At 36.9% G+C, this 26,780-nt stretch overlaps 1 protein-coding gene across 3 annotated transcripts in view; it reads left to right on the top strand.

Moving 5' to 3' along the window:
- Positions 1–17,667, top strand: part of LOC107193618 (arf-GAP with SH3 domain, ANK repeat and PH domain-containing protein 1) — a 38,779-nt gene extending 21,112 nt beyond the window's left edge. The window contains exons 2-17 of one of the 3 annotated variants that reach the window (XM_015583098.1): positions 4,973–5,045; positions 5,656–5,801; positions 7,543–7,797; positions 8,596–8,681; positions 9,300–9,456; positions 9,537–9,801; positions 10,722–10,949; positions 11,194–11,416; positions 11,555–11,735; positions 11,831–12,106; positions 12,202–12,321; positions 12,398–12,620; positions 12,921–13,205; positions 13,323–13,489; positions 14,462–14,530; positions 17,293–17,667. In XM_015583098.1, the coding sequence (XP_015438584.1) occupies positions 4,973–5,045; positions 5,656–5,801; positions 7,543–7,797; positions 8,596–8,681; positions 9,300–9,456; positions 9,537–9,801; positions 10,722–10,949; positions 11,194–11,416; positions 11,555–11,735; positions 11,831–12,106; positions 12,202–12,321; positions 12,398–12,620; positions 12,921–13,205; positions 13,323–13,489; positions 14,462–14,530; positions 17,293–17,508 (2,970 nt within the window). In that variant the 3' untranslated portion in view covers positions 17,509–17,667. The remainder of the gene's footprint in view (positions 1–4,972; positions 5,046–5,655; positions 5,802–7,542; positions 7,798–8,595; positions 8,682–9,299; positions 9,457–9,536; positions 9,802–10,721; positions 10,950–11,193; positions 11,417–11,554; positions 11,736–11,830; positions 12,107–12,201; positions 12,322–12,397; positions 12,621–12,920; positions 13,206–13,322; positions 13,490–14,461; positions 14,531–17,292) is intronic. The other 2 variants (XM_015583101.1, XM_015583099.1) reach the window with 2 other exon arrangements.
- Positions 17,668–26,780: the final 9,113 nt, after the last annotated feature.

Genomic DNA, 26,780 nt, shown 5'->3' on the forward strand with positions numbered 1-26,780 from the left:
TAAGGCTCTTTGAAATATAATAAAAACCAACACTTTCATCACATCCAATGAGTTTTCTATTTTATTCCGAATGCAATAAGACACTTAAGAGAGAAAATTGATTTCTACGATTGCGCTTGTCTTTATAAATTACTTCAAAAAATTTGATCTTACTTTTAGATATCAAGAAATTTTATTCACCAAAGATATTTAGTATTGAAATATTGTATTAAAACGATATTCTATATACCGAACTTTTTTTTATGAAAAATATACGCGAATTATACGCGATTCCGTACATATTGCGTTCCTTCCTTGCTGGGTGACAAAATCGGGCGCGCATGTCTGTAAGAAATATGTGTGAACGAAACACGTTCCTATATTGCAATAAAGTAGCCTGCAATAAACAAGCTTCTACTGTACTTTGAATCACCCCGGTTAACCTTTTGAAGAATATTAACACGTATGTGTACATATGTTTAGTTTTTCTTTCATTCAAGCGTCACTCATTGACGTAACTAGGATTTTTGTCTGGTGGGGCGGGGGGGCAGGTTTCCTGACTTTCGCCGATAACCACCTAATTTTTTATGAAAATGTCAGTTTTTGTAACTAAATAAGAAGTGATTAAGTTCTCATTATCAACTACAGTGCCATAAGGATCGTGTTATAAAGACATTTTTATAACGTTCCTTTTTCAATAATTTTATTGTTGACCTTGCGATTTTTTGGTAGCAATCGAAAGTTGGAGTTTTTCAGAATGTTCTGTTAAATTTTCAAATAAATTTACAATAATTAAAAATTTATGTGAGCCACCCTAATCACTTTGGTCTTAACGGACCCGGTCACCGTACTCCAAGGGTTAATAAATTCGTCACTGAAGAAGTTAAAACTGCAATTCTGTTTGTAATAATTCGTTATAGAGAAACGATCGTGTAAAGGACCGCGGTTCAATCATAAACAAAATGGTCCGACTGTGAACAACTATCGACGCAGCGAGAAGTGAGCTTTCTGGATCAGTCTGGTGTTCAATGGCGTCGCGAAAGAAGGACCGCGCGTATTGTTACCGGCGAGGGTGGTACTTGCTTACTATTCTTTTCCGGGCAGGTGATCGTATCGAGATCGTTATCGCGATGTGTCGTTGAGCACGTTACGCTGATACGGTAGACCGTTCATTCCGGAATTTCCCCCATTCACATTGGCGGCGGAGCGTCGCCCGTTTTGTAACTGACGGATCCGGTTCCGTCTCTTGGTCCCTCGAGATTCATCACGATATACAGGGTGTAACAAAAGTGTTGTAGGTCCCTGAAATGGATTACTCGTGTAGTGATTTGGAACAAATTTCTCCTAGCAAAAATGTTATCCGAGGCTTTATTAACGAGATATTAACAAAAAACCCCCACCAATCAGAGCGCGAGTCTGCCGGCGAAGCTCTAATTGGTCAGAGTTTTTCGTTAATATCTCGTTAACAAAGCCTCGGATAACATTTTTGCTAAGGAAAAACTTGTTTCAAATCATTAAACGAGTGACCCATTTCAAGAGGTACAACACTTTTGTTACATACTGTATAATCGAAAGAATCAAAAGAAGTCTCCTTTTCGAATTACTGACGGTCGAGGCACACACACAGCTGTCGAATTAATTAATACAATTGACTCTTGATATATTGCCGCACGGGACACTTTCCATTCACATGTACTGTCACGCGCGCGTAAACAAACATCGCTCCATCACATTGCGTATACCGTCCCCAGCTGGACGACAGACCATACAAGGGGAAGGCACGGATATGGAAATCGCTTTTGGAACGGCACTGCGTGGAAGTTATAGTACACATATAATATTACAGAACCCTCGTGGGTTTCTTTCCTTGTTAATACAGTGTATCCCAAAATAATGGGACAAACCGCAACACGTATATTCCTCGTGCAACGACAAATCGAAAAGTCCTTTACCGTTTTGTAATCCGGAGCTTCGTTTCCGAAATATTCGCAGTTGAGCAAACTCTAATCAGCTGAGCTGTCGGTCACTCATACGCGCAGATACAGTCAAGAAACCGAGTCCAGTCAGCTGGGTCACGCGCTGGTTAGGTATGGCCGACCGCTCAGCTGATTGGTGTTCGTTCAAATGTGAATATCTCGGAAATGGAGTTCCGGATTAGAAAACGGTAAAGGACTTCTCGCTTTGTATTTACACGAGGAAGATTCTTCATGTTGCAGCTTGTCCCATAATTTTTGGGACACCCTGTATCCCCTTGTGTGAAATCACACCTCGTTAGTTAAACGGACCTAAGAGTTCACGCAGGCTCAATATTTCTAGTAGCAGGATAAGCTGTGGAATCTGTTTGGTTCGCCGCGGATTGCCCAGGTGTAATACGTATACTCGTGAAAAAGGAGATTTAATTGTAGCTATTCGCCGCTCAGACAGGAGGATCGACAAGAATTCCCATATACTTTTACCAGGTGTGTGTGTGTATGTATCTCCTCTTCTTTCCCCCTCCGTCTTGGGTTTATTGAAAATCGTGAAAGCGCGGCGCGCAGAACGCAAAAATCGGCCGATAAGGAAAGACCGAAGCGCTCTCCCGCGAACGAACGAAGATATTCGTATCTTCCGCTCGGCGGAGCATGATCCGATAAAACGTGCGTATCGTTTCTTCGTTCTGCACGGGAATTCCTTTCCTTTCCGTTCCTCCTCCTCTTGTTCCTCCTCGTCATCGTTTTGTTGCTTTTCCTTCTTGCGTTCTAATAGCCGTGGTCGGACCTGAAGCATTGTGCCTGCGCACGCGCACGTCCTCGACGCATTGTGGCGATACACAATGAAACGACCGTATAAAAATTATGATACTGACGAAAATTTCAATATCGGTAGTCTGTTGAACTAGATGTCGCGTTGTCGTGACAGTGATTTACATTGTGATATCAGCGCCGAATTCTGGTGACGACTAGGGGCGGGGGGAGGAGGGCTATAGTCCCGGACCGAACCTTCAAAGGGGGCACCGATCTAAGCCTACCGTTTATGTTAAAAAATAATTAAATGAAATTTTGTTTACTGTTTCCATTTTGAAATAATTAAAAATTGTTTCCCATTTTTCTACCAAGGGAGCCCTCGAATGTTTAATAGCCCTGGGCCACAAGAAATCTTAATCCAGACCTGTGTGATACAGCGTCACGGCTAACAAAAACCATGACTTTTACTGTTATGTGAAACCGTACCTTTAATGCCAATATGTTCATTACTTCTATATGTATATCGAGACTTGTCTTAAGTCCATTCGATAGTTCGAAGGTAGCGTAATTATTTCTCGTCCAATTCTTAAGCTGCGTCTGCACTATATAGCAAAACAATGTGATATAATACATTGTTATACAACTTTGTAATACAACATGTTTTTATAACTTCTTACAAGATTATACCGTTTGGACAACTGTCTGTAACTAGTCTGCACAACATTTCGTGTATCATTACTAATAATGGCATCACACTTCATGGATAACGCGTAACCTGCTACATAAAGCTGCGTGTACACTATAATAGCATGGCACGTTATATAAAAATGTTGTAAAACTTATTAGAGAAACAGAAAGGAAAATGTTACATAACATTTTTCGTATTATACATATAGCAAGTTATATGTTATCCTTCAAGGAAGACGTCATTGTTGAATAACGTGTTGCGGAATGTTATACAAACTTGTTACAGACTTTTCCAGAAGGTATAATCTTGTAACAAGTTTTAAAACGTATTATATAGCAAAGTTATATAACAATTTGTTATACAACACTATTTTGTTACATATAGTGTAAACGTAGCTTAACACGAAAAATGTTATGTAACATTTTTCTTTCTGTTCGTCTAACAAGTTTCATAACTTTGCTATATAACATGTTATGCTATATAGTGTAGACGCAGCTTTACCGAACAATTCCAACAGCTACACAAAGTTTTTCCACCTTTGATTTTCTCTCCTGTAAAATTAGAAAAATGTGACCTAATACACTTTGGCTTTGGGGTCCAGGACATACATATACGTCTATGGATTTTCTGCTCGGTTTGCCGCATGAAGTGTTTGAAAGGAAACGATCGCGCCACAGCACGTGTGTGGTGTGTGCGCGCGCGGGTGATTTAAACTTTCTTTCTCGTTCGACCGTTGCCACTTGAGATAGCGTAAACTGCTACTCGTGAATAGGGTTAAATCGATACTGTCAAAGTATCGATACTTTTACTTATTGCTGGTATTGTGTGAAGGTATCGATACTTACTCGGTATCGAAACAAAAATTATCGATATCTACTTGTATCGAATTATATTTTCCTAACCTTGATACCTAACACAAAAGTTGTTCATACCTTGAGAGAAAATAAAATACAATACTATACTTTAAATATTTATGTAAATGTTTAATATAAAACATAAACAAACATATGGATAAACTATATACAATATACGTAATGTATAATATACATAATAAATAAATATGTATGTAGATATTGATTATTAGATATTATTTGTACAAGCATACTTAGTTTCAGAGATATTCTTACAATATTCAACTTGGGGCACAAAGATTTGCGACGCAAGGTGGCCCTAAAAATATCTAGACTAACCAAACCAATCCATCTTTCTAAGTACACATAACATGTATATTTTGTATTAACGACATCAAAAATCCGAGTTACATCGCGTAAAGCGAAGGAATAATGCGAAACAATGAACAATAATGAATGAGTTAATAATTATAAACTCTAATCTATATGTTACATAACCTATAATATATTCTATAATTATAGCAAATCGTTTTTTTATGATTTTTTTTCTACTGATTTTTAAAAACGCAGATAGTAATGTTATTAATTTTCAATTTATATTGCTTTTTCTTTTTAACGATTAATAATTACGATCACAGTGAGCAAATTCACTCGAGATATAAAAAAAATATCACGATCACTGTGATAAATGGACTGTTAGTGATTTTACACACCATCTCTAATTGTTGCAGACGCTGGACTTCGACAGGGACGGCCTGACGAAGCTGAAGAAAGCGATCAAAGCCATTCACAACTCTGGAAACGGTGAGTAAGAAAAGGAGAGAGGCTGGAAAGTCGCCCTTATTTTCACCTTTTACTCTCTGTTGGCCCCTTTTCGTAACCAATGAGGCCCATTCCGCAAACACCGTGCATTGACTAAGGGTTTGTCGGTTTTTAAAAACCCGAGTTTTTGGATGAATTCGTAAAATTGGAAAATCGGTTTTTAAATTTGAAAAACCGGTGTTAAATACTGCAAGTAATGTGTAAAAATGAATTAATTATGTAATTACAAACTTTAATATTTTGACTTGAAATCGCCTCGGACACAAGCATATTGTAGTAAAAGTTTACTGTAAACGGAAATTTTAGTATTTGAGGCTATAAATAAAAGAACAAAAAATTTAGATTTATTATTTGTTTTCCAGAGAACGATAAAACCAAGTTTAATAAACAGTAAGAGAGTATTTTCTATTTCAGGCAATTTTGTACCTAAAATAAGAGCAAAGTTAAGTGATCGTTGAGTGGACATTTTGTGTTTTTTTAAATAAAACAAAATCATAACAATCTGTTAAATTACATAAAATGATGAATTAAGTTATAGCAAACGGTTCTTCTTTTTTTTTTTGTTCAATGAACCCATTCTTTTCTGCAACAGCTCACGTCGACAACGAGGTGTACCTTGGGAGGGCGTTGGAGAGGCTCGGCGATGCGGCGCTCAAAGAACAGGAACCGGATATCGGGGCTGCTTTCTTGAAGTTTGCGGTCGTCACAAAAGAATTGAGCGCTCTAATGAAGACTCTGGTGTGTGCACGAAACATTTCTTATAAAATCGTTCGTTGAACAAAGCACTGCTCTCGAGAAGAGAAATTTACCACTAGAACTAGCAAAACCCTTCAAAATGACGGATTGCAGGTTTCTTATTTTACGATTATTGAAGTTATAATAGTACTTTTGCTGGAATTTATGTTGGTTTCTAATTTATGAAACTTTTTATATGATACTTTATTACGATAGATTGTATTATGTATTATATAAATTAATAAGTTATTCTCTGTTAGACAATTTAATTTAATATGCATTCACTGCTGGTAGTAATTCTAGTGTTAATAGAATCAACAGAATCAATATCCTCTTGTCATAGCGAGCTAGGAGTGTGTGTGGGATTTGGAGAACTGGGGGAGTTATATAACACAGATTATATCCTAATTATTTATTATTAAAAAACTTACTTAGATAAACAGTACAAAAATCTCGAATACACGTGTCACACTGTACTAGGTTACAACTTTTTTCACGTTCTAACCTTTTCCTCCGTTCTTCCAGTGGCTACAGATATTTCTGGAACTTTGGTATCCCGAAAATTCCGATTTTTGTTTTAAACTCCGCAGGTTTGTAAGGGATCTCGTTAGAAGCATCGAGCAATTTTTCATTTTCGCATATATTCGGTTTTTCAGGGTGAAATCACCCCTTAATGTATGTTTTTCTATTTTCCTGTATATCTTGAAAACTACAGTAGCTATGAAAATATTATTCAAAATAAAAATTTCATTTCTTTTCATACTCTATAAAGCCGTGTAATAAAATTGTTAAAAATTTGTTTATTTATTTAAACAAAATTTTAACAATTACATTGTGGAGGATGTCGAGCGGGGAAAAGAATCGGACACGTCTTAAATATTGAAATCGTTTATTCTCCTGTATTCGACGGATCGAGACTGACTGCCTCGTGTCCTCGCATTCATTCTTTATATCTATGTTCTCAGAGCACACACATACACACACACACTTACATATAATGCCGCCGAATTCGCCTGGTGACTATCGGCTATTGCGTTTAGGACGGCTTCAGTCTTTAATCGACGCTGAAACGCAAGATTCATCGAAGCTGGCGGCTCGACAAAGTCACGCGCCGACTCGTTCTTTGGTGACACCTTATCCGATCGCGATACGCGCGGTTCCTGTGACCGTCGATCCGACGCGGAACGCGTAGATTCCTTACAATTGTACGGTTTTATAGAGCATACGAAGCCATTAAACTTTCATTCGGACAATTTCTCGATATCTACTATAGTTCTCAAGATATACAGGAAAATACGAAAACACGTGTTAAAATATAAAGTGTGGTTTCGCCCAAAAGAGGCTCAATGATCGTATCAGTGTTAACAAAATAAGTGACTTAAAAAGACACACATACATACCTGAGTCGAGAGAAAATATTTTCCAGTATGTAAAATACATCTTATCGAAATCTTTTTCATTCAAATGTTTCTACAACTTTGTTGCAAGAAGTCCATACTTTAGTAGATAATTCGAGTTTCAAATCACTTAGAGTCATTGCCCCCCCCCCTCCCTCTCTCATGTACACTTCTAAGAACTTTTTAGGATGTATGCAACTCGAGAAAAATCATCAGCGATTGTACCATCATTCACATTAATATTGAACGGTTTTGTGTGCTTTTTTTTTTGTTCTTCCAAATCGAGGATCACGTCCGATTAATCATGTGTGTTGTTTACCCTCTTTGTTTTTTTTTTGCGAGCACAGATGCAGAATATAAATAACATCGTGATGTTCCCGCTGGACTCGGTGCTCAAGGGTGACCTGAGAGGTGTTAAAGGGGACCTGAAACGACCGTTCGAGAAAGCGTGGAAGGACTACGAGGCGAAGTACGCGAAAATCGAGAAGGAGAAGAAGCAACATGCGAAAGAGGCTGGCCTCATTCGGACGGAAGTGACGCCGGCCGAGATCGCCGATGAGATGGAAAAAGAGAGACGATTGTTTCAATTGCAAATGTGCGAGGTGAGGCCCTCGCCCACCTAACCCCATTTAGAAGGTGGTATTCTACTGTGACATGCGATTTTAAACATTTTTTTCAGGAACTTTTTTTAAGGGCCTAATGAAAGATTTTCATGTTGAACCTTTCTCTTGTATATTTATTATATCTTAAACTGTAAATGCGAATTAGGGTTGAATATTAAATATGGCGATGCAGCCCATGAAGGTCAACCACCTCGACAAAGACTGCTCGATTAGTCGCCATGATTTTCACCGTGTTCTGTTTATCTGAAATAAAGAAACTGAAGAAATATGAAAAATTTTTTAAATGGTTACAATTTGAAAATTAAGTATATAAATTTTTGCGATATTTTTTCGTCCTTTTCGGACTGTAAAATGAGAAAAGAAAAATATTTTGGCTTAATTCCGGTAGGGACGATAGCGAGACACATCTGCTGAAGATGTGTGCACAAAATGGGTCCGATCGATCGAGTAGAATTTGAGATATCGTGGCAATCATAGTTTCCAAAACACAGTTTTGAGAAAAACGCGTTTAAAGTTTGCATGTGGTATGGGCGCACAGTGTACGCGTCGTTCTTTATTCTTCTATTGGTATGACAATTTTATAAAATTCGCCGTAATGCTTGAGGAACACATTTTCAGGACCTCAAGCTGTAAGAAAATGCAAGAAAAAGAAAATCGATTTTTTTAACTGACTTCAGTGGAATACCCCCTTAATCGTCCCTGGAACGAATCAGTGTTCCTCTATTCACCCCGATGATTGCTGACAGCCTGACTCCTATATCCGTTTCTCTGTTACAGTATCTGATCAAGGTGAACGAAATCAAAACGAAGAAAGGCATTGAACTGCTTCAGCATCTAGTCGAATATTACCATGCGCAAACGAAGTAAGACGAATGGAATACTATATTGTAGATGAGAACACTTGGTATGCTCACGCCACTAGTCACATTGATGAATATTTTTGTAGCCAGTATTGTCAGATTGGGCGAGATTTATCGCAATTCAGCCGACTTTTGTTATCTAAAATTGCGAGATAAATTGTTTTTTCAAAAATCACAAGTTGCAAATTGAGCGACTTCGGATTTATATATATTTTTGATACGTATCATTCATCGTGTATGCCTATTTTTGGAATGTATCGTACTAAGAAAAAAAGTACTTTAACCCTTTCAGTCCTGAATTTTCGTGTAGGAGTAAAAGAAATATCAGATTACACAGTTTAACTCAGTAGACTCTTTGGATGATATATTGTTAAGAAAAGTTTTGTTTAAAAAATGTTTGTTATTCAATTTTGAATTCACTAGACCTACCAAAAAAGTTGGCACATGAACAAATTCAAATTTATAAGAAAAATACGGTGATAAAGCTAAGAGAGTTCTAGATATAGATAGAGAGAAAATTGTCTATATGGGAATAACCTCAAAATATCAGACATTTGTGTTTCATCATTTGTTCTTCCTTTCGCACTGAATTTACTCAAGTTGTGCTCTCGATTACCTTAGTTACTTTCAAGACGGCCTAAAGACCATCGAACACTTCGGTTCCTACGTGGCGGACCTCAGCGTGAAATTACAGAAGATTAGGCAAACCCAGGACGAGGAACGGAGGCGATTAACAGAATTAAGGAATCTCCTGAGGAGCTCTGGCTGCGACAAAGAGGTAAAATTTGGAGAAATTGGATTTCGAATTTACCCCATAGTAACTTGCCCAATGAGTATTCAAGACCGTATGATTTCCAGTTAAATGTAAACGCGAATACAGGGTATTCACTTCACCAACTCCAAGGGGACAAGCAGCACGGCGTCACACGGTCCGGGCATCTGTTGAAGAAGAGCGAGGGAAAAATGAGGAGGGTGTGGCAGAAAAGGAGGTGTGCCGTACAAGCGGAGGGTTATCTCGATATTTGTCACGCGGACGAAAATAAACCACCGACGAGAGTGAATTTATTAACCTGTCAAATCAAGCTAGTGCCGGACGATAAGAGGGGCTTTGATCTCATTAGCTGTAAGTTCAAATCCGGTGGATGCGTATTAATCGTCGCCCGAGTTCTTAACTGTAACTCCATTTTTCAACAAAATTGAGTCAATCAATCTACGTACGTCTCATTGGTCCGAAGAATACAAATTCACAATCATAATATAAAAAAAATTCAACCGAGAAAACAATAAATATTCTTTTAAGTCCAAACACCGAAACTTTGAAAAAATTTTGTTTAATGGTTGTATTTCCAAATACTAACAACAATTAAAAATTTATGTTTCAGTAGGTCAGTGATTCTCAGTCAGTGGGGCGCGCAAAATAACAAGGAGGGGGGCGAAGACATGAAAAAGACAAAAAATTCGAAAAAGAAACTATTTATACTATTTCAAAAATATTAAGGCTAAAAAAAATCATTGGAAGGGGGCGCGAATGAAACTGATGGAAAGTTGGGCCTCAAATACTAAAAGGTTGAGAAACGCTGCAGTAGATGATGTTATACTGTGTTTGATTATTTCACTACTTTCCTGCTTCTATAATAGTAAACTCAGTTTTCTCAGTTTAAAAACTAGTGGAGATGGAACAATTAAGAACTAGAGCGATGAAATCCTAAATAACGTGAAAACCTCGTTGAACTTTAATAAGCCGTTTGTTATGCTAAATTTTAAACAATCGCGTGTGCTATTATTAATGCGTGAAGTCCACAATCCTATTATTACCAAAGCATCATTAACAGATACTGCTCGAAGTACTTCGAGAGTGTGTAAAGTGTGTGTATGTACAGTTAAATACATTGGCCACAATGTGATATATTTAAATGTTACTACCCATATTATTGCTAAACTACAGCATATTAACCCGCCGTAAATGTAACTCGAACGTCGCGTAGTGAAGATCTTGAATGTTAAATCCGATACCAGGATGTAATCAAGCTTGTTCTGTTTCAGACAACAGAACGTATCACTTTCAAGCGGAAGACGAGACGGATCAACGAGCATGGATGTCTGTTCTGGTCAACTGCAAAGAACGTGCTTTGCTTCGTGCATTCGATGCCAGCGGCAAAGCGGAGGCTGGTACCGGGAATCCAAGTTTAGTCGAACTACAACAGGCCGTGATCCGATGTGTCATGAGGCTACCAGGAAATGATCAGTGTTGTGATTGCTCGTCGCAAAATGGTAATTCTTATGAAAATACGTTTCGAGGGACAAAGGTTTAGTACTGTGTCGGATGTATCTCTTTTTATCTTTGTCAAATGCCATATTCCACTCTCTGTACTGTCGCGGATTATCGGAAAAAATGACCAAAAACATAAGGATGTAGTACTTTTTTTTCCCAGGCACTAATATATTATAGTTAAAACAGGTAATAATTGTTTTCTATGGATACGTATGTAAAGGTGATCGTTATGGCCATTTTCAGATGCCACATGGTTGTCCACAAATTTTGGTATAATCGTGTGCATAGAATGCAGCGGTATCCATCGAGACTTAGGCGTACACATATCCAGAATACAGTCCCTAACATTAGATAACGTGGGTACAGCGCAACTACTTCTCGCACGGCACATGACCAACCACGCGTTCAATGAAGTGATGGAGGCAACGTTACATCAGATTCATAAACCGACACCAACGTCGACGATGTAAGCGCATAGGTTTACTTTTAACTAACTTAATTTACGCAATAAGAATATCTGAAGCTTTCAGGGCCTATCTCCGATCGATACAGATTGATGATACTTGGTTATATATTGCATTCTAACCTATTTCTTTCTGTACAGGGAAGAAAGATACGACTTCATAAGGGCCAAGTATGTGGACAAAAGATACGTAATGGACACGTGCGCGGATGAACGAGATCTTCTGTCTGATTTGGAGCATGCTGTAAACAATCGTGACTTGCAACAACTTCTGCAAGTTTTCGCTGAAAACGTGGACCTGGCCGCGCCGTTGCCCACATCGGTAAGGATGTTATTTTCAACTACCACTAAACGTGCAACAAATTATACTGTTCTCATTCGAGAAGAATCCATATAAGAATTATTGCTTTGTTACAGGATCTGGGTGAAACGGCACTGCATTTAGCCATTTTGCGGGAAATGGGGAATAGCTTGCATATTGTCGATTTTCTAGTGCAAAATATGTCGTCGGGTGGTATAGACAGAACCACCGTCGATGGTGAAACGGCGTTGCATCTGTGCGCTAGGCACGACAGAGCAGAAGCAATGAAGCTATTGTTACGCGCAGGCGCCGATCCCACGCATCGAAACAAACAGGATAAAACGCCTCTTGACATTGCGCAAGAAATGGGACACCATACCTGCAAAGAACTGGTAAAACATTAAAAATATTGTTGTCATGTAACTTACGTTGGGTCAATATCGTGCAATATAATCGACGAAGAATAATTAAAAATGTTTGTGTTCAGCTGAGTCACGCTCTACAAAGACAGAAAACGTTGTTCGACAACGTTAATATTGACTGGAATCTTTCACACGATGAAGGTTCTACCGACTTCTCCGACGACGAGACGATAATAGAGGACCGGGTATGATGATACAGGAGAAATAACCATTCAGTTTCTTTAAAACAATTTCTCTATGTTTTCATCGTTTCCTTTGTAGAATGGATGTTTAACACCAGAGAAGAAATCCCGCAGTAGGCCACCATCTTACGTAGGTGGCGGTGGTAGCGGTGGAGGTCCCGGATCAGGAGACTCGCCAGTGACGCTTCGCAGTCGAAGTAGTACTTGCGACAGCTTGCAAAGCGGTTCTTCACCAAGTTCCTCGACGAATAGGCAACAAATGCCTCCGCCACCGCCGCCGCAAGCAAGGAAACCTGTTGCTGGTATGGCTTGCTATTTGTTAAATTAATTTACTGTATTAAGTTCAGAGTACCGTTTTGAATATTTCATCTTCTACGAAAGTTCGCTTTCATACATCACTGTAAAACGATCCATAATCTGATTCGTTCATCTTGATCACGCATAAGCTTCTTAGCGATTCTTTCCTATACAGGGTAACACTGATGTGTGGAACAGTTGATTTGATAACGAATTGATATCAGAATAGCGATACTCTGTTCTATATTTTGTTTCTTAGAAGATACACGTTCTAAATGCCGTTCATATTTTTTGTTTTGTTTCAGTACCCGCGCCCATGGCACCGGATATTTCGATTAATATCCATGGATCACTGAAGAAACGTGTAGCTCCGCCACCACCACCACCGGTTGGAAGTACAGGTGGTATACCTTCTTCTCATTATGGTACACTACCTTCGTCCGCGTCCTTAGCAGCGTCAACGCATAGCCGTACAACCAGCGAACCGATCTTAGCCGGGCATTCTTTACATACTCTACCACATGCGTTAAATACATTAAACAGTCAGCATCATAAAAGATCGCCCAGTGGAGATTCTTCAACGGGACACGGTGCGTTGGAATGTTTATGCGAACTTCTCGACAAACTGTCGACTGGCTCGGGTAACCGTACCAAATCCTTCAACTACGTTTCCTTTCCGAAACTTATCGCGTTTCGTTTGTCGTCAGGCGCGGACAAAGTGAACAGCTCGACGCTTCAACGACCGAGGAATCCTCCACCGCCAGCGCCATCTGGCATCAATTCCTCCAGATTGAGTAACGGCCGTAGCAGCGAGTCGTTGAGTTCCATGTGTTCCGATCACGGCTTGGGTAATCCTGTTCCTCCTCCGCGCAAAGTAAGTTGTAAATCTTACGTGTAAGTTACAGATTTATTTGACATATTTTTATACGTGAAAAAAGTGATCCTCCTCTCGACGAACAAATCAGGAAATATTGAAAAAGGAAATCGAGGAATACTCCTGTGTGTTGTTTTCGTTTATTTTTAAATATTATTTTCGGATATGTAATGCAATCCTACTAAAATATCATTATTTCACGCTAAAGCGAATGATGTTTTATTTGTATTTTATTTGGCGCAATCGTATCAATGCCGATAGATTTCTAACATCTCCTTTAACACCATATGTGTATGTATATACATCCATTCAAATCGTCATTGCTCATTTAACATATTTACTAATTTAAGAAAATTTAACTAACACAAAATGTTAACCTCCACACGCGTTCCCCTTGCAGTAGTTAATAATTGCTTCCGTTCGATTCTTTTTTTTCATAGACAGTGGTACCTTGCATATCATTATTGATCACGTTTATTACCTGTAACTTTTGATAGTACTCATTCATATTTATTAACCATGAGTTTCATATTTCCATTACATTCTGAAATTTTCGAAACCTTGCAATAATATAATGCACATATTTCATTCACATTGCACAATTCATTCATTCGTATCATGTCAAAAGAAAGCCAGAGCAAATGTCCAAATTATCATTAACTAATACTGTCAATAATTCTTACAAAATTGAGTAACGCCATATTAAAATATACTCCCAATGTAATAAACAACATTGTTAGAAAATAAGAACTTACTTTGTATGGAACTTTTTTGTCCGTCTTAAAAGGAAGTCAATAAATAATATAAGAGATTACTATGAAAATACTTAAATGTTAAATGAAAATACTATTCTCACGACAGAAACTCGGGAAACACGTTGTAACTTTTCTTAACGTTCGAATCGGTATTTAGATCGTGCATGTATTTCAAAGACAGTGCTTTATGGTTTGTTATTAACCATTGTTGGTACAGCGAAGGGACCGGTCCAGACTAGAGAGCTACGCCGAGGAGCCTTCATCTTTGCTCCCAAATCTGAATCTGGTAAACATCAGCCATCCCACATTACAGCTTGCTACACTTGAAATGTACTTTAGCATCGAAGTAACATACTTCAGCAGAACAGTAACAGAATTGATAGAATTGTAAGAAATCCTTACATTCGAGAATATGTACAATGCAGTAACAGAAAGTTACAAAATTTGCTTTTCAAAATGTGCTCTTGTTAATCCTTGTAGTTCTGTCACATAATTGAAGAATTTGTTTTTCTATTTACACAAAGAAATTACGTGTACTTTAACTTCCTTGTGTGTGCATTTACTAAAATTACATTCTTGAATACTTAAATTTTCTATTGTCACATTTTCATTTCTACAATTGTTTCAATAAAATTTCCTTGTTGAGCCAGTGATTATTAATTGGAAACATAAAATATTGCAAGTATTGTGTATTCTTTTCAAGTGTGGTAATGCTTTGCATGATCAGTCGTGCTGTCCGTAACAATCGTTTTCTCATTGTCAGTGCTTTGAGCATAAGTTCTGTGAAAGTAACATTTTACTTTAATCCACCAGATTTGTTGTCCTTAATTGTGATTTCCAACGATTGTTTTATTCAGTTCTGATCAAGGTTATATTATTTCCTGGATTTCTACCATGCAAGTTTAATGAATATAGAATGTGTGACAACAGAACATATATAATAATCAATACTGAATGACTAATATTCGTGCTTCCTGTATACTTAATCCTACCTGTTGATGCAATATTTACGTTAAAGAAAGTCTGCCATGCTAGGATGCGTGCTTTGAAAGTTAATTCTCGCATGAGTCTCCCAAATTGGTGTTTAACAATAGCACTTGAACGCACTGAACCCTTATCTGTTTATTCTTATGTAAACTACCCTCGTGAACTCACAAAGTGGATAAAATCACAAACGAGAGAAAGTATTCAATATTATCTTATAAATTATTACATTCTTGTAAATCATAGATGTAGATGGTTCTACAACTTAATATTCGTTAAAACAAATACGAAATAGCAAGATGGAGATAACAATAATTGTTAGAAGTATTACATTTCTCAAAATAATGAGATATATAATTAATTCTTTTGAATTATTTTGAGCAAATGCCTGTTTTTGGAATGATTCAAATTAGCTGTACCACATCTACTTTCCACTTTGTAACTAAACATTGTGTTAATAGCTTAAATGTAAGAATCGAGTCTAAGAAATACTTGTAATAGGCATGAAACTGATATGTACAGACTCCTCTTGATTATCGTCTAGCTTGTTCTACACGATTATTATCCAGTCGTTACCCCCACCACTGTGGAGGGGAAAGGGCGTGGAACCTGTCAAGCGCATACTTTGTTGCCCCTCCGCTTTTATTGCCGAGTCTTGGATTTCGGTCAAAAAAACGGATTTACGAAGATCTGAAGCATTTCTCCCTATAAGATTATTGTCCCGGCGCGGACCCGAGTTCTGGACGATAATCGAGAGGAATCTATTATTGGAAATTCTAAATGTGAAGTAATCAAAGAGTGTTAGCATTAGGTTTGAGAGGACAGTACCAAATATCTTTATTAAGAACAGTACGTATAGTATTTATAGCTAGAGATATGTCAATATCAGAAGCTGTGTGCTATTTATATATGAAGTAGTGTAATAACTATTGGTAACTGAACATTTCCAAAATTAGATACGTTAGAAGAATCAAGAATCTTTTTAAATAAAACTTCTTGTTCTAAAGCAGATTGTTTGAATACAAAATATTGAAAAAAGATTTGTATGTTCTAAAACAATTTATAAAAGACATTGCTTTGTATAAAAATGATAATTCTAATGTTGCTTAAATAGCAATTAGTAGAATACATTACGTAATATCTAATAAACAGTAATACACAAGTTGTCCCTGTCTAGTTTTTCAACAGAAATATTGCAGAACGTTGCATACGGATAATACGAGAAGTGATTTTTCAATCAATTTACTATGGGAAAACAATCGAGTTCACTGAAGCTTATCTATACCAACTATTGTCATTACCTATTTAATGACAGTTATTTATTATAATTGTGGCTCTTAACTTGAGAATTAAACTAATATTACATTGCAAAGAAAAAAGTGTTTAGGCATTACAAGCTAGCTACACCAACAGGTTATCAAGGCAATGTGTTAGCATCTCATACAGTCTTATACTCTATAAAAAAAATAGTTCCTTTTATGCATGGTACCCATAATGATAAAAACAAAGCAAATTAAAGGATATTTACTTAACTGTGCATGATCTGCGTACATTCTTGGAAAGAAACTGTCTTCCTTATGTTTTTTCCATTTAGAATTTCCAATTTACCTGTCCTTGTGACCTAAGGAAGCATTCTTCATATGTGTTGACTCTCAATGCTCTTACAATTTAACCCCTTGACGATTACCTTTGTATCTTGCACACAACCTGTGTCCTTCATATGCCCTTTATATCAGTTGTAAATACAGAACTGTACAAATAAGTATCTACACAGTTTAATTGCGGACGACATCCAGTCTAAAAATGACTGTCGAATGAAGATAATCATCAAAGGTAGAACAGGAATATATTGTAGAAGTTGATATGAATACAAACAAAATAACTATACAAAGAAGGAAACAGAGATCTACAAATGAAATTTATTTCTCGGAATTTCATTACACGACCTTAGTCGTCAAGGGAGTTAAAAAGGGTGCTTGCTTCGTCCATGAAAAACTAAAAAAAAGAAAAGCAAACAACGTCTGTTCACTAATACTAACATCGCCTTGGTTGATTTCCTTTTAGCCAACCTTGTCGACCCTGAGCGGACTACGACGTTGTCGAGCTTTGTACGACTGCGAGGCCGACAACGAGGACGAGCTGTCCTTTCGAGAAGGCGAGGTTATCATCGTAACCAACGAGCAAACCGACGACGACAACTGGATGGAGGGCGCGTTAGAACGAGCCCCGGAACGAAGGGGAATGTTCCCAATCAGTTTTGTACATATGTTACAAGATTAACATTCGGTAAGCCTGAACTCATTGGCAAGTGTATCCAGTACTGCCAGCTCCGTGAGTGTCGCTAGCCTCGGCCGAAGAAGTTGGATACGGAAGCCGAAAGATTAAGCATGGAAAATCGCTCCATTTGCCGCGTATGACCGGCATTCCTATAAAAAACCTGTAGGCCTCAAACTTTTGTATCTACGTCTATCTTTCGTCTTGGACACTTTTAAAACTGGATTCCATTAAAACGAAAGGCTTAACTGTTCGGATGGTTGCCTTTCCGCTTCGATTGAAGCGCGATTATACCGCGAATCGCTCTGTGCCCTGGTGCAACAGTGTCTTAGACGGATGACAATCAGCTTGGCACCTTTGTCAGAGAACACATTGGTCCTTCTGGATTGGTACTCTGTCATCCGAGTGCACGGGGTATAAAAGTATCGATCAGAGCTTTTAGAGTATGTTCCGCTTGAGATAGGAGAGGGGTAGTAAGATGGATGAATTACACACGCAATTCATCCTTGAGGAATGAGAATGCAAATGGAGCTACAATGCACGTTAAAAAATTTAATCTATTGATGGCCATTGAGGGGTAAATCCCACTCCAGCGTGGTGTGGAGTAGTTCCCCCAGCAGACTCACCGTTCTTCTCATAGAGGGCGCCACGATACCGTGAATTTTTTACAATATCGCTACTTTAGTATACATATTATGATACAAACTCTCATGAAAATTTAGGTTTATCTTATTACTCGTCTGTGATTACAATTTACCTGCTCATTTACAGTGTCCCTTGCCTCGATGTTGGCTGGCTAGAGGTTGATACGGATTTTAGCCAGACTAGACGAAAAAATGCAGGAAGTAAATAACACGGTGTGGCGCAGCCCTTTGTCCCCTGAATGGCCTTGATTAAACGGTTAGATTTCCTCGGAGTTGGAACTCTGGGTGGAACAGGCAGAGAGAGACTTTGCGAAACTTTCGCGATCCAAAAACTGGGGAGGCGAGCGATTCACGGTTTCAAGGCCGATGTTGAAAAAAAAATGTGATATAAGATATATTTCAGTATAAATTATTAGTATTACAAATCGGATTAACGAACAAATTCTACGTTAGGTGGCACTGTGTTGTACGTGCACTGCAGTCGGGCAAGCGATGCATACAATCGGGTCAGTTCATTCGTCGCGGAATCACGGTAAAGCGTTTATATCCAGAGATAACACAGCGGATACTGGTTTATCTTGCTGCTAGTATCGATTCTACTAGGTAGTAGAGATCTGCATCGGGCGGGTTGAGCCCGCCCGTCACCCGGCCGTTTTTTCTTTACCCGGACTGGCCCGGCCCGCGCCACAAACCCGCCCAAACCCGCCCGCATCCGTGCTATGCCAGCTCAACCCGTGGAACCCACGCAAGACCCACTCGGCCCGTACATACGCGAGAACTGATTTATCATTGTATACTTCAGTTCTTCCTACATGCACTTTTATGCACGTAAATACCATTTCTTCAATTGCTTTTGTTTTGTTTTTTTTGTTTATTAATAATATTTCAAGGTACTTTAACAGCAATTTTAATCAATACGTACATTAAAATTATATCATTGAAATCAATCTTATATTCTGTGATACTATTGTATAATAAAGAAGAATAATTACAACTTTTTATTAAATTTTGATATAAAAGATGTTTTTGTGGTAGTGTTTTACTGTTACATTGTATACATTACATATTTTGAAACAAAACATGTTACAAGTATTTTTGTTGTTTCTTTATTTCAAATTAAATCAAATTTTTGCATGTATCCATAATTTCTTGAATTCGATACAATGCACGCCACATTGTTCTCTCATAAAGTGAAATAAAGTAGCTAAAGACACAAGTGCCAACGGGTAACGGCGCAGGCGCGAGTGGGAAGTCACACGCTGCGATAACTTTGGGCGGGCATGGGCGGCTAGAATCTAGCCGCTAGATATATGTATATGTATACACGCTGGCCCGACACCGGATTTCGGCGAGCTTGGGCAAAGTGAAATACGACGGGCAACTGGCGGGCAGACCCGAATATATTCGTCCGTTGCAGACCTCTACCAGGTAGAAGAGGTATTCGTTGTTCGAAGTAAGAATTATGTTCGGGGAACGTGCACAATTCGGGAGAATAGAGAGAAAGCGCGGTGCGTGCATGAGTGTGTGTGTATGTGTGAGAGGGAGAAAGAGAATGAAAGAGAGAAACGGTTCCAGCCTCTAATTCGTCGCAAATCATAAAGTATCTGGCGCACACTTCTTTTTCGTACTGCCAATGCTGAGTATATGTTCTATACTCTACAGTTCTACTACACAGTCGCGTTCCAGAAGAAAAAAAGAAAAGTATTTGTAATACACACGTAGGGATTCTCGTCATCGGGAGACGTAAACGACGTTAAAAAGATAAACCTAGGATGTTTAAAGGAATGGGTCCTTAACCTCCGTGAGGAACAGAATGTGACATTAAATATTGCATGACACCGATAGTATTATTAGCATACTCGATTATTAAGGATCACGTCCTTACGACTGTATGTACATTTTTGTAATGCCATATTATTTGTTAGTACATGTATAATTACACGTACATACACACACGCATACACACCACACGCGTCTCACAATGATATGTATTGTGAAATAGAATTATTGAAATTAGAAGTTTATTAGTCATTAAGTGTATATGAAGAGAATATTAAAAAAAGAAAAAGAATTGAAAAGACGAAGAGTTTAGAGCTATATGCGTGCGACTCAATAATAATTATGCGCCGGAAGCGAATTAAAATTTAATTTTTATTTCATTTTGAAATATATATACACGAGACCAAAGAGACACGTTTGCAAACGAAAAGAAACGAAGCTGTTTTAGCTCAATCTGCGGGACTGTAATTTCTCTAAGGTGATTGTAAATTTATTCGCCGTTGCCTGTGGTCGCTATAATTGGATCAAAATCGTTTTTATGGTTGAAGGTCATCCACCCTTATCCATTTGACATTTCTAGAGATTGCGAATAAATCAAATATTATTCATGGAATAACAAATAATTAGGTAATTATGCATAAAAAGAGCAACCTCGTGTATGATCTTGACCTTGACATATGTTGTCATACATTGGCATTATATCGTACTTTCGTATTGTACGAAACGAAAACTTTAACGGTTCATAACTTTTGAACGGATCGTGACCGCCAATTTTTTCTACGTCAAGATTACACACGACAATGACCTTGACAACATATCTCAAGATCAAGCTCATACATGAGGTTGCCCTCTTTATGCATAATTACCAATAATTATCGATTCAAATAAGAATGCAACTCTGTAAATTCATAATTAAAACGATTTTTAATTGAAACAAAGTATTATTTCGTAAGTTATGTATATATTCATTACTGCGTTCTACCCTAAAAAAAAACGGAAAATGAACTTCCTTCGATTATTGCGATGAAAATGTATTCGTTGTGTATTGTAAATTAATAATTTATTTGAAATGGAATCTGTTCTATAATTATAGTTTTTACACGAACAGACAAGAGAAATGGAAATGGCAAATGACCACGAACGGGCCAATAGACTTTGATCCAAGTTATAGCCATTCGGCTTTACTTTCGACACTGAAATGCGGCTTATTGTTCATTTGTATTGTATTTAAACAATTTCCGGAACTTCACCAAATATATTATATATTATTGTGAGTGTCGACTCACGCGTTCTGTTTGTATTGTTTGATCGGGTTCGAATGCGAGGGAACTGCGATAATATTGATGTGTGAATCGACGGTCGATCGAGGGCCGTGTTTGCTGCCTAGTCGAAATCGGTATAGAATTAATATTTTCTCCGGCTATTGTCTCCGAGACTCTACTTTACATCAGGCATAGAATTCATTTCGGAATAAGAGAGAAATTATGAAATTAGGCAGTCATTTAAACAATGCGATATAATACTGCAACAAAAAAAAAAGCAAACAGAATAAAAATATATAGTTATTCGCAAAGTTGAGTATACGGCTCGTAATAGAAATAAATTAAATGTATCTTTCCGTTCCGAAGTATTACGTACTAGTACGATTATTTTATCCCTACGAATGTCAATGAACAAACTATTATCCGAATAACACTTGAGTTTTTCAAAAATTATTTTCATATTCCTTCTTCCGTCTTACAAAATGATCGCTTCGTATTATTAACACGCTCAATGTTGCGAGTAACTGTAAACAGATGGGTGGACGGAGTACAATAAAAAAAGTAGAGTATTCGGAACAAAGTTGTTTCCTACTTATAATTATAGGCTAGGCTCGCAACGCTTTAATGTTTTATTCGAACGTGACGGAGTAAGCTTTTATAAGGACAACTATTACTAATTAGTATTAACACTTCGGAACATACTGGAGAGGTTGTTAAGCGCGATGGTAACACGGGGTACACGTTCTGATAAACCTTCAGGGAGAATATCGTGTTTATTAAATTGTCCCTGATCGTTTTCATTTTTCAGCGACAGTATCGATGCTCGGAGAAATGTGAACGATCATTGAGAAGAGCCTGGTCAGAGCCTTTCGTTCTCTACAATAGATATAAATAGTTGCAGATGATTCAAAGTGATACTTGTTACGCGTTCGATTTCTAAACCGCGATAAAAATATACGGCTTATATCGGAGTTGTAGTTTCGAGGATTGTAATCGCGTGAGGTGTTCTATAGAGGATATACGCATTTCTTAACAGGGAAAACGTAAAAGAAAAAAAAACAGGGTTCGGCGCTACCTTGATTTCAAGTAATGTCGCTGTGTGTAATGCCAATCTATAATTAGAAAAGAAAAAAAAAGAGATGAAAAACTATATAATCCATCTAGCGATAAGCTGCCTTTAAATTTGTTCATAATTATCCTCTTGGTCTTTGCCGCGTCTCACAGTAGTGTCAAAACTGGGTTGACGCCTGAAGGGTTAGAGAGGTTATGTCGGTGGTGTATATATATGTATATATAGAGTAAATACGCGAGGCAGGGAGAGAAAGAATCAATGTTTATACTATTAAGCATACGATAAACAATAACGATAAAGTCTTAAGTATGTATATTATACAGATATATTTAAAGAATGACGTTGACAACTGTGAGCGGCCACTGTTCTTTGCTTGAAACTTGTACGCATTGCAGGTTTAAAATTAAATGTTTCTAAAAGTAAGAATTTATGGAAGTTAACCGATTGGTAATTGTTGACCATTTAAATGCAGTAAAACCTGTGATTGGTATCAAAGCATGTAAGATGCAGAGAAATACTAATATTACTAAAAGCATATTTTTAGTGGAATGTTAAAGGTACACCCAAGAAGTAACTGATTTCTCATAATCATCAGCGTCTTAAAGTTTTTCTGGGCAATTCAGTTTCTCTACTACTGTGACTGACGTATTTTATTCTGTTAGCCTTTGGTTACTTCCCTCACCTTAATTCATATCGTTCATGCTATAGAAATTTTAACAATTATGTAATCTATATACACAATCTAATACAATACACAATTTTAGTTCTCAATGACAAATGGTCGATGCATTACTAAAACGGATTCTCAGCAAAGAACAGTTGGCAGAAGCATGTACTTTGTTCTCTGAACTTATTACACTTCATGCATTTAAAGAAGCGTTAAGTAGATGATAAGTATTTATTACTATTATATAGTTATTTGTACTAGATACGATAACGCACGTTACATAGGCATCTAAAAAGAAGTCAAGAACTATGTGTACTATAAAGAAAAGAAGAAAAATATGAATTTTCTAAGGCATGAGTACGAGAAGACACTACTCGTATGTCCTGGGATTTAAAGAAGCAGACACAGTCCAGAAACGACGCGTCGTTACATTATTAAGTCTACCTACGTGTACGTACCTAATAATACCGTGCTACTGAAATGTTAATCAGTCATCTTGTTTAGATGCGGCCTTCGTCATTGTCGAAGCAGGTCTAAATACTGATATTATACGAACGGTAATGTGTTAACATTTACTGTCTCCTTTGCGAGGGAATGGCTACAGGATTGTCGTTTGGGCAGTTCACAAACTGTGAAATGTATCAGAAATAAATACCATTTAGGGAACTAAGACATTTGTGTATTTAATCTGTTTCATCCTACCCGTTGTCTGTGCGCTGACTAAAAGCCAGAAAGAAATACAGCTGAAAAACTGGTGAAATACAATTTGTCCACTACACCGGTTGGTACTCTGTTCCCTTTGTAAATAAATAAAATCAGTTGTTATTATAATTGGAAGCATATACCTCAGTGATGGGTAAATCCCCATGAAACCAAGTTATTTACGTTATGTGTAAATTACATAAGTAACGTAATTTTAACATAACCAATGTCATAAAATACTTTTATTTTATCATAGCCTAAATAAAGTATTATAACGTAAAAAAAATTTTAATAAGATTTATTTAAAGTGAAATTTTGGGTGGTTTTATGTTGTTTTCTATTGTTTAAGCATTAAAGATATTATTATTGCATGTTACAACTGTAATAGCAAACAATGGAAGGTAAAATTTTCAATTTACTAATTATATTATTGACGAGTACAGAAATTCCATTTCATTTATGCAAAGAATTTTTATGTTCTATCTACACTATATATAAATTGATTAAAACTATATTTGTTTCATTGTTTTTAAAAAATCTAGAATAAGGCGATGTTAATGCCGAAAAAATTAATAAATTGTTGGTTAAATTTTTTTTAGATGCAATATTTGTTACTTTGAAATCTGAACATTTAAACAATTTTGTTAATAAATTTAATCCATCATATGATTTTTACAAATACAAATAGTAATGTAATTCATCGTAAAATCATATTGAATACGTTTTTCTGTTTAAAAATCAAGGACTTACGAACGCAGTGAGCAAATTCACTCAAGATAAAAAAATGCAATAACGGTCGTAAATGCAGTTAAATCACGACCGTGATCGTGATTCGGTGATTACTCTGATAAATCACCGTTAGTGATTTTGCACGCCCTCTCTAACTGAAACCGTTTTGTAATTTGATTATTCAGTGGTAGACGCACGCTTTGAAGATGTAGACGTTGATCGATGTCTTCTTTCGATGTAATAACTGATTGGAAAAATATTTTTTATTATACAATACATATAGAATACATAATTTGCACAGTAAATAAATCACAGTAAATGAATCACAGTACATAAGAAAATAAATATCAAACGTCAATGGTTCTCGAACATCTGTAACATACAAAGGATTAGTAACAAGAGAAGGGACACAACAATATGCACAATAAATAAATTAATAATATGCACAGTAAATAAATCACAGTATAGAAATCATAGTAAATAAATCACAGTAAATGAATCACAGTACATAAGAAGATAAATATCGAAGCTAATGGTTCTCGAACATCTGTAACATACAAGGGATTAGTAACAAGAGAGGGGATACAACAATATGCACAGTAAATAAATTGATGGTTGTCGAATGCTTGCAACAAACAATGGGTTAGTAACAAGAGAAAGGACGAGTATGAGACGCGCGCCCACCCTCCGCGACGGCTCACGAGAAAGTGAGGAAGCTAACGCCGTTATGTATTGGGCGTACGCAGGTTTGTTTGTGTTGAATTGTTTTTGCCGGCTTGAACGACCTTCCTCCTTGAACGACCCAAACACCAGATGGTAGTGATGGTACGGCCAGGGCCCAACGGTCATTCATATTAGGGAAGTCGGAGTGATTAGACGTGAAGTGATTTCGCTCGTGGTAACAAGTATTATTACTTTTCACTTTAAATTATTTATACTATTAGTATCTTCGTTAGCACTTTATCGTTACTTTCGTTTAATATCTATTCAATTCAGTGTAAATAATCGTAAATTAACTCGGTATTGTAGGATAAAGTGAACCGGTTTCACGATTTCTATTCTCCTCCTGATACCACTTGGTATTTACGCAGTTTTGTTCAATTTGCATTCTTTGGTGACATTCCCCGAATAAATAATTGTTTTGTTGTGACTCAATCATTGCTAATTTAGTATAACTACTTCGTATTAACGTTTATTTTCTGTTTCAGAATTCCGGCTAGAATGAACGCGCCACCGATGACAACAGCGGACTCTCCCATTAGAGGCAATTCAGCGGGAAATTGGTGAATTCTGGTGATGTATTATAACAAAATATGTTACACTCCATCGTACATTTCTATATCATTGCATTTTAATTGTTTTGATCGTAAACATAATCGCTACTTTGTGATTAACTGTGCTAAAATCAAACAAGAATTCTTTCGAGAAATATTTCACATTCAAACGCATAATTGAAGTATTCCATATAGCTTTTTTGACCGTTAGGAAATTGAAACGAGAATGCTTCCAGACGTTTCAATTATAAATACTCGTACTTTACTGCATCTTGGTGGCAAAATTGTTTCAATTTTAATAATTTTGCGAGGTTATCTTTATGAAGTCATCGCATTTGTATTTGTATACGGTTTTGGATGTAAGTCTAATTATATAGAAGCTGCGTAGTTTATCATGCTCGTCGAAGCTTGAGTAAATAACGAAACTTTAATACTTGCAATGATTTTCTGAATATTTATCAAATTTGGTACGTGATTTAGACATAAAGAACGAGCATGCTTAAGCTCTAACAACGAATGTCATTAATATAATATATTAATAACAAGTATATATGAGTAATGAATATAATACATTCAAAAATTTGAGAATTACTCTGGAATATTTTTTAACTATTACACCTTTGCGTAGTTATATAAATTCACATTTGCATATTTAGTATTGAATGGCATTATTCTCAGGGTAAACACATGGTAGAATATAAAAATAAAAAGGATAGGCTGGTACATGTGCAATATATTGTATTTCGTCCCCCCTCTTTTTTTTCTACAGTATTCAGTAGAACCTCATCGGAAATGTTAGGTCCTCGCAAAAGTAGAGTTAGTATTTGTTACGTACAATCAATTATTTGCAGAGTGTCGGCACAGTCTTTGCATTTTGAGTCGAAAAACTAGAGTGATTTGTTCGCCGGCTGAGATCTTCGGTCGCGATGGTCTTTTATATTAATTATATTGTCCACCAATACAGTTAAGTTAATATATCATCGACATATATTATTAGTATTTGGTAACATATACATTTAATTTTGTAATTTAATATTAAATAATCATTTGAATACTTAAATATCGTTTACAGATGCATTTAGATAAAGTGTAATCAATTTAATCTGTAATAAAGTAAGTTTCACAGATCTACTGCATTTATGACGCGAA

The sequence above is a fragment of the Dufourea novaeangliae genome, unplaced genomic scaffold (genome assembly GCF_001272555.1).
Source record: "Dufourea novaeangliae isolate 0120121106 unplaced genomic scaffold, ASM127255v1 scaffold6, whole genome shotgun sequence".
Classification (NCBI taxonomy): domain Eukaryota; kingdom Metazoa; phylum Arthropoda; class Insecta; order Hymenoptera; family Halictidae; genus Dufourea; species Dufourea novaeangliae.